A 12279-nucleotide genomic window follows, 5' to 3' on the forward strand; every position below is an offset into this window, starting at 1 on the left:
TACTGGACGGCCCGGGCGATGTTAAAATTAGAAAAGTTTATGTCGTTTGAATCTTAGGAATTTACGCCTTCTTGCCGCGGGGCCGTCCTATACGTATTAATTGGTTATCTGTCAATTATTAATTAAATTATATCGATTTCTTCGCCTTTAGTCAAGAAAAGGAACGACCGCGGTCGCCCGCGGGACCGAGCGCGACCGACCACGAACACTATTCCCCTTTGACCTTCGCCCAGCAGCGCACACGACGCGCCCGTCTTCGAATAGTTTATTTTTCTATAGTGCAATCATTTCCTTTCGTGCAATTACCAGGGTCGTTGTTTTCATTGGAAAGTTTATTCGCGTCCCGCTGGCGCTCGCGATCGGTCCCGTCCACCGGAAAACACCGGCCGGGTCGCGCTGTGTTGTAAAACGCGAAATTTTTAGGCAATCTAACGAGTCCTCTAGCGAACGATCCGTAACTGTTGCGCGAGGCCGCGTATTGGAAGCGGACAGCGAGAAAGGAACAGAACGAGAGAGCAACGGAGAGAAGAAGCGAACGAGTACGTATGTCTCTGCAAGCGTGTGTGTGCGTGTGTGCGTCTGTGCGTCTGTGCGTCTGTGCGTATATTGTGCGCGAGAGAAAGAGAATATCGCCTAACCGGCTGAGCGAGGGAACTTTTTTTAGATTTGTTGATACATTTCATACTTTTACGACTAGGGATTATGGCCTATTACAAACTATTTCGCAAAGTTTATCCGTCGATTCGGTCGTTTTTATTCGCGGACGCGACACGAGCCGACCGCCCGCGTCCCGTGATTTAATCGGCACGCCCGAAACGCGAGAGCGGCCGGTCGGCCGGGGGTTGGAAGAGGTGGGAACGAAGGGTGAACCGTGGTCCCGTTTCAATGGGACGTGCCATACGAGTGTTCGCCGTGTAAATAACGTTCCGACGCTCGGCTCGGATCGTAAAACGCGAACGAAAGGAAACAAGCAACGAAACAAAAAACAAATACGGCCAGGGAGAAATGGGGGAGAGAAAGGAGGGAAGAGGGTGGGAATCTATCCGATCGCCGAGGAGGACGGTAAATCACGCCGCGCGAATCGGATAACGCGGCCGCGCCGTATTAAAAACGATCGAGTCGTCCTCTCCCCCTCCCCGAGCCACCGCCTGCTCGTAGCCGTTCGCCGGTCGTCACTCGTCGATTCGTGGCGACGGAAACGGGAGACGGCGGAACCTCGCTTATCCGAACCAGTAAATGCCGAGCCCCTAACATATGAACTCTTAACCGAATCTCTGTTATTTCGACTACCGCCGAGCGCACTCGCTGTTACACGAACCCGTGCCTATTCTATGCGTGCGCTTGCGTCCGTGTTCGGAATGTAGCTCGGTGTAAGCGAGCTTTTATACGTTGGAAACGAGCAAAAACGTGAAACGTCTTCTTAAACGAACTTTATTCTCCGAACGTCGGCGGAGATCGAGCTCTTTCATCGAAACAAATAAGTTCAGGAGTCGGAGACAGTTGGTTAGCTTCTAATTATCCGAACAGACTCGTCGCCGACGTGTTCCGTTAAGCGAGGTTCTACCGTAATCTTTCGGGGAACGAATACGTCGCGGAGCCGCGTCGAGGGAGGTCGCGTTCCCAGCACGAATCGCGGCGGATCGAACGGTGCGCGAACTGGGCAGCCAGGATATTAGAACGTTATTCTACATTTCATTCGCGTAATAATCCTTTAACCGAACAAATTTTCATTTTCATCGATTCTCCCGCGCAGGTTTTGCGCGCGGAATCGCAGGCATCGGTGCATTCGTCAAATGAATAATACAAGGCTTTGTTTCGTTCCACTGCCCGGACCCCCGACACCGAAATCCGCCGCTGAGTTTGAAAACTGTTTCGAATTCGACCGAGCGACGCGTAGGAGATATATAGTATAATACCCCCATATTTTTCTCGATGTTAAGCTTTTCCCGCGGAACGCGCGCGGCGTGTAACTGCCGACGAGGAAGATTGGAGTTTGAATGTCGAGTCTATCACGAGAGTCGCGAACGCTGTTGCGCGAGTAATATCGTGATAGTATATCAAGGATGCCGGAAACCGGACGATCGTTTGACGAACAGTTCGAGGTGAAACGCGCGCGAACGGTTCGCGAGAAAGCGTCGCGATCGCGACACGTTCTCGCGAATCGGTCTCGCGCATTTAAGCTAGACGCTGATCGGCAATCGTTCCTTTTCTAATTGAATCACGCGAGTTTCAACGGACGTACACGTTTCTTTTTCCACCGATTCTATCGAGCCGCCGCGTTTTTCTTTCCCAGCCCGCCCACAGGAACTTCCGATCGTGCAGCGTGTACACTACGCGTCTCACAGGGGAGTGCTGGTGTTTATAGTTCTGCTTACAGTTTCGATCGCGTCGAATAACACGTTCACATCGAAAACGAGACGAAACCAAACATACACCGACCAATTAGAGCCGCGTTCCTTCCGCCAGCATTCTCATCCGAGACGCATGGCAGCAATCTCGACCAATAATTTTGATAAACGCGTCGCGATTTCATCCGATCCTCGAGCGAGAACGGCTTTGGGAACAATCCACGGACACGCGCGCACCTCCATTCCTCGCCGTATCGATCCGACGAGCGAAGGATCGTGAAAAATCGCGAAGAGAGAAAAAGAGGAACGATACGAGAAAAGGAAGGAAAAATACACAAAGACTAGAACCGTGAAATCGACTGCTCGTTGGAATTGTACAATGTCGAACGGATTCGGGTACGAAGTTCGTACGAACGGGTCGCGTGACCGAGCTCGAAACGAACGCCCGCGGAGAACGAAGAATCAGGCAAACGAACGACAGGACGTCCGCGGTATTAATGAGAGTGGTTCGTGATGCCCGCGGCGGGATCGCGTTACAGCGACGGCGACTCGTTATTAACTCGTTATTGCCATCGTTTCTCCGTCATCTCGCTTCCTTTCTGTTTCACCGGCGGCGCTCGTTTAACGGGACGTTACTTCGCCGCGGAGTCGCGGCACTCCGTGGACCGGGTCGCTCGAAAAATCGGTGCACGGATTAACCGGAGCGCGATACGATTTCGTTGGCACTCGGTCCGCTGCGAGTCGCGCTTCTTAACCGTTCGAGTGCCTCGGATATTTCGGAATATCCGGATGAAGCGTACCGAGCGATACTTCTTGATTCTTCCATTTCCAAACAGGGAATTAAAAAGATAAAAATAGGTGGACACTTGTAGGTATTAAACGGGAGGAGCGCGATTGCGGTTCTTTCGGTTTAGCTCGGAAAACGATGGGAAATTTATGCTTCTTTAATTCTGTGTTAAAAGATACTTCGATTCTTCGGATAATTCAATTGTGACCGACAAACGCTTTCTAGCACTCGAACGGTTAGACGTCGACGAGTCCGTCGGAACATCGGCGAAAACTCGCGGGGATTGCCGATCGCGATGATGCGCGCGCTAATCGCGGTGCGACAGAAAGTAACGAGCACGAATTACGGGATTGGCGGAACAGACGTAAATGAACCGAATGAAAAGGTAACTCGATCCGAAAGAAATTTAACGCGGGGAACTCTCGTAACGCGATCAATGCGAGAAGTTTCGGCCGTGAGCGGCGGTACGCGTTCGGGATACCATCGCGCCGCTTCGAATTGGCAAACTTCGCGGGCCGAGCCGAGCCGGACGAACTTCGCACCGATACACCGTTCACCCGACTATCCCCCTTTGATAACTACTTTTTACCGGTCCGCTTGCACGCGTATTCGTAACGCGTCTCCCCGGGAACCGCAACCCCTTTTTCTAAACGATCGATTCTCGCTAGCACCCCCGGACACCGTTCCGATAAATCCTCTTGACCGGTCAATGCTAGCAGACCCGGACGTCGCGTAAAGCTAGGTGTCCATTCGGAGGCTGAAACTGTCGCGAGTTGCCGTCGAGATCGTTTCTTACCGATACAGCGAGACCTCGATTAACCGAGTCACGCTCTTTTTCGCGGTCCAGATCGTCGTTCGATGATACCCACCTATACGATGGAATTCTGCAAATATGCTTGGAATTTCCCCGACTCGTTTACTTATTTTTGAATCGTTTATCTCGACTGTTGGTCGCTCAGTTAAATTTGATAATCGAGGCCTTGCTATTACGTTGAGAGCGACTGTCGCGAAGCATCGTCGAACTCCTCGTCATCTTTAATGGAGTATTCTCTCGAGAGAAATGCTGGCAACTCGCTGTGATTTTAATCTGAACTGGACAAGCAGCTTAAGCCTCGTCCAACAGTCGATACTCGAGATCGATAATTTTCGAGCAACGGACGAACACTAACGCGTCGGACTTGCGTGCGATGGCCGAGAGGCGGAAGAGGGACGATGGAAACCGTGTAAATATTTCACTCTAGAGATCCGACTATGGACAGCGAATCATCCTTTTTAGTGTACATTATACTTTGTATCATAGCCTACGAACGTTTAGCTAGACACTATCGTGATTTCCGTACGAAAGGCAACGGGAAGCAAGAACAGTCGCTGTTTCTGGGAATTTTTTTCGTTCGATCGTTGGACCGTTCTCACGTGCTGCCCGCCGGGATTGAATCGCCGCGAACGTGATACGGACGTTGACGTGTGTTTCGTCTGCTTTAAAAATCGGTGACAGGTCATTCGTTGCAACCGGTATAGAACTTTAACGCTAGAACTACCGTACCGGTCGGAATCACCGGTTCTGGTTTCCTTGTTTCGCGATCATTGTTATCCCAAAGTGTCGCTTGATACTTTTAAATCCGAAATGATTTGAGAAACAGTTCCACTCGAATACTATAACGAATACCCGAAGAAACTGAATAAAATCTATTATCAAGATTTTTATAAGGATTACATACTAATCGTCTTAATCATCTCGAATACTCGGTACTTCTAGTGTTAATTCTTCCATTCGCCTACTTATTCATATTTTCCCGAAGTTCCGAGGCATTCCCAACGATTCGAATATTAGTAACAGGTTAAAAGGACATTTTGAAAAATGTCTTTCGTCTCCGTATCGGTTCAGCTGAAGTTCAATCTCGAATTCCGCGCATGTACCTGTAGCATTAAAGATCGATTGGGCGCGGAAGCGACGCCCGCGGAAAAGACCAGGCAGCATTCGCACAAGATCTTCCGTTAGCGAAACAAACAAATTTAGAAGAAGAAAAGTGAAAACAAAGAGAGAAAAACTGAATGACAGAAACTCCGTGTGTGTGTGTGCGTGTGCGTGTGCGTGAGCGTGTGCGTGTGAGAGAAAGAGAGAGGGAGAGACTTTTTTTAGAAACGAACGCAACAGAAAATTCACCCTTCGATAACGACAGTGTGCCAATAACCCCCACCCCCCCCCTTATTCCGAGCATAGCAATCGAATATTCGCGTTTCTCATTCCCTTCGACGCCTCCGAGCCGCTCGGGGTTTCGACCGCATTGCAGCCACGCGTTAACACTAGAACTACCGAGCAGTCGAATCGGTTTTCCGAAATTTTTCGATGGTAATTCTAACGGTGCATCTATTGATATTTCGATCGACTCGTCATTCGGTCTGCGTATCACTAGATCGATTTCTTTCGTAAATTTCTCGGAGAGGCATATGTCGTATTCTTAAGAAAAGTAAAAGGAGAATTTAGGAATGGATCGATTTGACCCATTTGGTAGTTCCAGTGTTACACGCAATCGTCGAACGTGGAACAGTGAACTTTCGCCACGAGAAACTGTGGGCGACGAACTCGAAGAGATCCGCGGCTGTTCGACCCGATTTAACGCTAGAAATACACAGTGTATTTCACAAAATGACTATAATTACTGGAAAGATAAATGCTTCTCCGAGAAATTAGCGAAAAATATTGAGTTAGCGATACCCAAGCTGAATTACAAATCAGTTGGAGTCTCGACGGATGCGCTCTCAGAGTTTCTATAAAAGAACTGGATGAAATCGATCCGACTGGCCGGTAATTCAAGCGTTAGAATCTGACGAGAAACTCTTCAAATTTACGAACGTTGGAGCAACGATACACGTGGTACTTCGTCGAGCAGCCGCGAGTTTCTTCGAGCGTAACCACCGCGAGGATGTGAAGTACAAAAGGGGAACGGGAAAAGAGAAGCGAGAAGTCGCTTACCATTCTTGAACGTTTTCGGCACTCGATACCCCTATCAGTCTCGTGTCCCGATCAACGTTTTTATTTCGCACTCGTACGATGATAGGTCGGTAATTTCGTTTTCACCCTCTTCACCCTCTGATCCGCGAACCTCTTCCTCTCATTCGAATTTCGTTAATTTCTGTAAGGCCACTTCTTTCTTTCGTCAACTCGCTTTTCTCGCGCGCGAAGGACACTGAACTCGACGGGACGGGACACGCTCTTTTTTCTTTCTTTCTTGCTTGCGCTGTAGACAAACGAGAAAAGTAAAAGAAAAGAAAAGAAAAGAAAAGAAACGACGAGACCAAAGAGATGTTTATTTTAATGTTGTGTATATTAATTGAGTTTACGCCGTAGTAAGTCGACGACATTTATCCGTACGTTATAACCGAGTGCTTTAATCATTATTCCTCCTTTTCTTGACAATTTTTTTCTTAGTTTTTTTTTTCCTTTTTCAATTGATTACTCTTTATCGTCATATGTACGCGTACGCAATCTATAGATATAACGTATACCGTGTCTTCTATATAAGTTTCTTTTATGTAATCAGTCGCGATCGATCGCCGGAAACTTTTTATAGTTAAGCTGTACATTTTCGTTTTAATCGATTTAATCATCCATCGGACATCATCGTAATGTTAACGATTATCATTATTATTATTACTATTATTATTACTATTATTATTATTATTATTATTATTATAACTGTCATTATTATTATTTATAGTTAATTGGTTTACGTGCTAATTATTAAGCAGCTAGTGCCGTTTATTTTATATTTCTCGTACAGTGTAATGTGTATCACCGCTGTTAACATATTTTATTAAAACTTTGCCATATAATAACCCCCCGCAGTCTCACGTTCCCCACCCACACCGTTCGCCGTTTTATTTTCCGCCGGTAATTACGATACGGTCCGCGCATAAAACCCGCACACGCACGAATCCCCGAACCGACACTCAACCGTTTCAGCGTTCTCTCGTTTCCCATCCGCGCCACCACATAATCGATCATTGTATATACACGCCGCACAAGGGGCTCCGTATTTTGCATCATGGTTTCCGCCTTTTATTTCCGGCGGCTCCATAAGCGTTTTTCCCGAAAGCGAGCGGGAAAGGAACGGCTGAAGGAGCGAAACCTTTTCGTCGGCCGGCAGCGGAACCGAGAAACGAGCGGAGTGGTTCGGATGCGCCGAAACGTTGCGTCGTTTTCAGAAACATCGCGCGTGCCTCCGCGGACGGCCCGGTTTTCAGCCGCGTGCATCGTTGTCCCCGGAATCGCTTTCGCGGCCCCGCGGAATGCACTCGAGCGGCCGCGTCTTCATCGCGAGCTACGCGACGCACGGCTAAGTCCGTAAATCTAAATCCGAATACTTTATCCGAGATGCATCGTTCGAAACGGCGGATCTAATCGCACTGATACGAACGCGATGCTCGAGTCGATCTTTGTGGAAATTCCTTTACAATTTCTGACAAGAATTCTGTACTTGGAACATCCTGTTTCATAACGTTTTTCGAAGCATCGTTGATCTGCGGCCGTTCTAAATCTTTAAGTAGAGCTGAGTCAAAGTTTCGGATAAATTTCCTTGTTTTATATAAAATTCGAATATACTTCGAACACTCGAGCAATATTAGACGCACTGGAATGTGTAGAACAAATCTACTGTACCAGGAAAAGTCTGGTTCATGTTTTGAAAATTGAATTTTGGTCAGCTCTTCGTGAAACGGCCCCATTGTGCGACGCCTATTCGCATGTACCGTGCGCGAAACAAGCACCGGGCAGCACTTTTCACCCTTTGCTCGCGATCCTCCGGGTAAGTCGGAATAAACGGGTCGTTGCTTGTCGCGCGAACCCCGAGGTTGCTTCGCCAGAGAACCGAAACCGAAATGCGCATCGGGATTTCCGTTAACGCATTCGCAACCGCATATCATTTCCTAAAGTCTATTCATCGAACGTGTACGAATATAGAAGATAGGTTCGAAAAAATCCGAGCGGTAAATAAAACTGCGTTAAACGGGGTCACATCTCAACGCGTTAATAACGGGGAGAAGAGAGTCAGGACAGTGAATAGAAAAATATTGCATTTTTTTGTTTTATTTCCTGGCGTGTACCACCTATACGAGTATAACGGTCTGAGAAACCTTGGTAAAGTGAATCAATGAGAAATATAGAACAGCGAAACAGCGTTAAACGGGTTATTGGTGTATTCGGTGAAATTGTATTGACAATGTTTAAGTGCAGAGTTCGAAATGACGTAGGATCGAGTAACCGGCATCCTTCTAAAAGATATAAAATAACGTAGGACTACGTCACTGGTATTCCTCGAAAAAGATGAAAAATTCCGTAGAACTGCGCTATCGGTCTCGAATGTGTTAATAGATATCTACAACTCGAATCAGTGGAATAAATGAATTTGTTCGTAACGATTATTCTGAATTCGATAGTGTGTTACTAGTGTAGGTCTCGAGTGATCTAGGGAGTGTAAAATATGATTTTCGGTTTCGTTTCCCTGGTGTTATCTTCGTTTTCCTGTTTCTCCCGGAGATGCTAGTTTCGTTCTGTCCGAATGATCATTTCTCGGACGATCTTGGCGCGTCGGCGATTGATTTTTCTGGTAAATGTGAACGTAATCCGAGTCAGCTCTTCTGGAGGTTGCAGCCCGACGGGCGGAGTCTCGGTTCGTGGTATTTTAGGGGCTTCGTCTCGCAACCATAGAGTCTCGCCGCAAGGCCCAGAAGCCGGTGTCAACTTCTTCCGTTACTATTTATCGTCGGTGATTTTCGCCCTAACCGGAAGTGGATAGTTTCGGTCGAGGACCGACTGTCCCTTCACCTCGAGGGATATAAAATAGATTATTTCACATAGCTCACAGTTCAATAAACTGTAACAAAAGCAATGAAAGAAAATAATGCTATTTTTATATGTTGCATCGTCTGCCGTGGTGACCTATAGTTGTACGAACTATGTACTTGCATTTTGTTTTCCTATCTTCTGAACCACCCCACTCCACTTCCTCCCAGCCCAACCCTTGTTTCACTCATCTATCGATTGGGCCATTTCGTGTCACGTCGTTGATTTCTTTTCCGTTTTCTTTGTTTTTCGGGGTGTTCTCGACGCGATCACACATAGATCATGCCGGATGTTTCATAGACGAACCAACCAACATTTCTTTGGGTCGCGATTCGACATTCGAGTCTCACGACGAAAGGTATTGATATACCGTATTTTTTTATACTCGTTACACCAAGTTACTATACGTTCGAGTGGTGTCGTCAGAAATTGTGAGAAGCATTCTCGTATACTTTTGACGAGGACTGTTCCAATAATAATTAATATCAACATTAGCAGCTTAGAAGTAAACGACGAGAAATATTTCTGAAGATGATCCAAAGGATGCTCTTGCTCACAATTGATCTAGATTACTACATTAAGATTTACTATTATTGTATTATTATTACTATATCTACATTCCTTTTAAGAATCTACCACTATTACTTTACGAAACCATCTGTAAATAAGTATTTTGTATTCCTGCAAGAATAAAATTAAGAATCATTGAACTCTGTCGATTTATTATCCCTGACGCTGTTGTTTATCCCGATGAACGTCGTAGGGTGTACGGCTCGGAAAAGTTACGAAAGGATCAGAGATCTGTTCAGTTCTCTAATTAAAGCAGTTTAATGTGCATTACGAATAGGTGTTCACGTTGTTTTCACTAAAGTTTATTTAATTATCTATCGCAAAACTTGGTTACAATCAATTCATTACGTATACTTCATCTAAGGAATAATAGTGATTGTACATACAAACGCTGACGATGATAAACTTATTTTAAAAATAAACTATTAACCCATGGTCAATTTTGGATCACGAGCAACCCGATGTCCGCTGGTGGAGAGTTAATAAAAATATTAAACTCTACGCAGTATTCCTCTAGTACTTATAATACGCAATAAGGTCATTTAAGATTTTAACATTTACAAAAAAAAATAATAAACCAGAAAGCCAAATATACGTAAAAGTATTTAGTCCCTGAAATTCTAACAAATAAGCGGCTAACAACCAAAGACCTTGACTCAGAAACCAAGCCAAACATAAACTCGTCGATCTCTTAATACTTACTCCAAATCTTGGAATACACAATGGTACAAGAGATAAGAACCAGAAAAAGTATTGGGATGTTACTACTGGATTGTATGTTACCATTACCATGGCTTGTGTAAACATTGCAAATGGCAAATCAGACTTTCTTGAATATGCATATGACAGTGTCAGTAGCAATACCAATTGTGGTAAAAATGTACAAGCTTTTTCAATGATACCAGGTGGTTGGTTTGCAGATAAATACAGCATGTAAAAATAAACAGAAAAATTGTGTTTCGTATCTTTCCTGATCAAGTGGTAAATAAAACTTTCATAAAGGTACTTATACCCAAAGAAATAATAATTTATGATAGTCAAAAGAACCACAAAAAATACACAACTTAATACCAGTTTCCACTGATTTCTGTTTGGCATTAGATTTTTTTTACTAAGAGATAAATACATTGGTAGACTAAATGCAATAGGGTATAGTCTAAAATGAACTGACATGGCATGCAATAAGCCAGTTAACATATATTTATCTCGTAGAAATAAATCTAATGTCAACATAACTAAAAGAACAGCTACAGAATCTGCATTTCCCCTGGTTGAAATAATAATTGTGAAAGGATTATATAACCATATCAAAGCACAAATGTGTTTTTTTCTCTCGTCACAATTTTGCAATGACAGAATTCTTTTTATCAGAACTGCTATCAATATATCAATAAAAGAGAATAACGTTTTACCAAAATCCTTGTGTATGAAAATATTTGGTGTCAGGAGCAATGCGAGTAATGGTGTGTAGCGATAAGTATCGCGTTCAAATGGAGATCTTCCTTCTACCATGTGTCTTGCTGCATCGGTAAACACTTTATAGTCAACATCAGTGTATGGAACATTAAAAGTCTCATCATGAAAGTTGGAATAAACCATTAGAGTTGTTCTAACCAAAAAGGCTACTAAACAATGTTTCTTGAATGACAATGTATCCATGCTTAAAGTAGAAATTGAACACCTCACAAAGGATAAGTATTAATTAAGTAGTTTAAAGCTACAAATTAAGATAATTCTACTCCTTATAACTTTGTATTATTTTTCATAGCAGCTTTCATTAAACATGTTTTAAATGTGTCGAATTCGCTTTTACAATCATCTTTTTTCAAATTTGCTTGTGCCAATACACATGCTGCATACTTTGCACCAGTTTCATGACATTCGGCGACAAGAACTGGATACTTTCTAAGTCGTTCCTTTGCTTTCTTCACTGCTTCCATCTTTATTATATTAATATATTAAATTATTACTTGTATGTTAATACATATATTTGCTATATATTGTTACACTCCTTCTTATAAGCATGTTTACACGGTTTTATCTGGAACTTTCATTATTTGATACAAAGTGAAGGCGGTGTACATCCCTACTACGATACGCACAGCAATAAGTCGTTTCCGCTCTAAGCGCCACATAATTTATTTTTGAGCTTTCCTCTGTAGAAGAGCCATGATGATTATTATGATTTAGTAAAATATTATGAATGATAAATGTTAATACTACTTTATGGCAAAGGAACTTTGTGTACTTACATAATCCACAGTGTTATGCTCGTAAGGCTTAGAAGTATCTATACCTTCACAAACTGTGGACTGATTTTTATGTTTCATACAACACTGCCTTATTTCCTCAATAACCACTTCACAACGTGACGGTTGATAGACGTTGTCTGAAATTAAGTATCTTTTATAATAAAGGTATGAACCTCAACTGCTGTTACAAAACTCGAACCAAATGCAACTATATTAAAAAACGTTATATCGAAAGCTACCAACCTTTCAAACACTGTTGCAGTTTACACGCAAACTGTTTGCAAGGATCGGAACTTGACATGCAAGAGAAGATTACTTTTATAGAAATTCTAAAGCCCTAAAACGAATCTTACGTAATTAAACTGTATACTGAATGACGTAGTCCGATGCCATTTGACCATTCAAAATATGCGTGTATTCAGCAAAAATATTACCAATCAAAAATATGCTGTACTTATAACTTTATTATTCTATTTCATT

General features: G+C 43.7%; 3 protein-coding genes across 3 annotated transcripts; all 3 read right to left on the reverse strand.

Moving 5' to 3' along the window:
• Positions 1-6155: 6155 nt before the first annotated feature.
• On the reverse strand, positions 6156-11206 carry LOC116430100 (Phosphatidylinositol glycan anchor biosynthesis class M). The gene is made up of 2 exons (XM_076368754.1): positions 9101-11206; positions 6156-9008 (listed from the first exon to the last, which is right to left on the reverse strand). Exon 1 carries the CDS (start codon positions 11204-11206, stop codon positions 10061-10063), a length of 1146 nt encoding a protein of 381 aa, XP_076224869.1. The 3' UTR covers positions 6156-9008; positions 9101-10060.
• An 80-nt stretch (positions 11207-11286) lies between these two features.
• LOC143174656 (uncharacterized) lies at positions 11287-11487 on the reverse strand. The gene has a single exon (XM_076368756.1). The coding sequence runs from the start codon at positions 11485-11487 to the stop codon at positions 11290-11292; it is 198 nt and encodes a 65-aa protein (XP_076224871.1). The 3' UTR covers positions 11287-11289.
• Positions 11488-11510: 23 nt separating this feature from the next.
• LOC143174655 (cx9C motif-containing protein 4-like) lies at positions 11511-12212 on the reverse strand. Its single transcript, XM_076368755.1, has 3 exons — positions 12043-12212; positions 11800-11936; positions 11511-11703 (listed from the first exon to the last, which is right to left on the reverse strand). The coding sequence occupies exons 1-3, from the start codon at positions 12098-12100 to the stop codon at positions 11686-11688; spliced, it is 213 nt and encodes a 70-aa protein (XP_076224870.1). The 5' UTR covers positions 12101-12212; the 3' UTR covers positions 11511-11685.
• Positions 12213-12279: the final 67 nt, after the last annotated feature.

Source organism: Nomia melanderi, chromosome 6, assembly GCF_051020985.1.
Source record: "Nomia melanderi isolate GNS246 chromosome 6, iyNomMela1, whole genome shotgun sequence".
In the NCBI taxonomy this organism is placed as follows: domain Eukaryota; kingdom Metazoa; phylum Arthropoda; class Insecta; order Hymenoptera; family Halictidae; genus Nomia; species Nomia melanderi.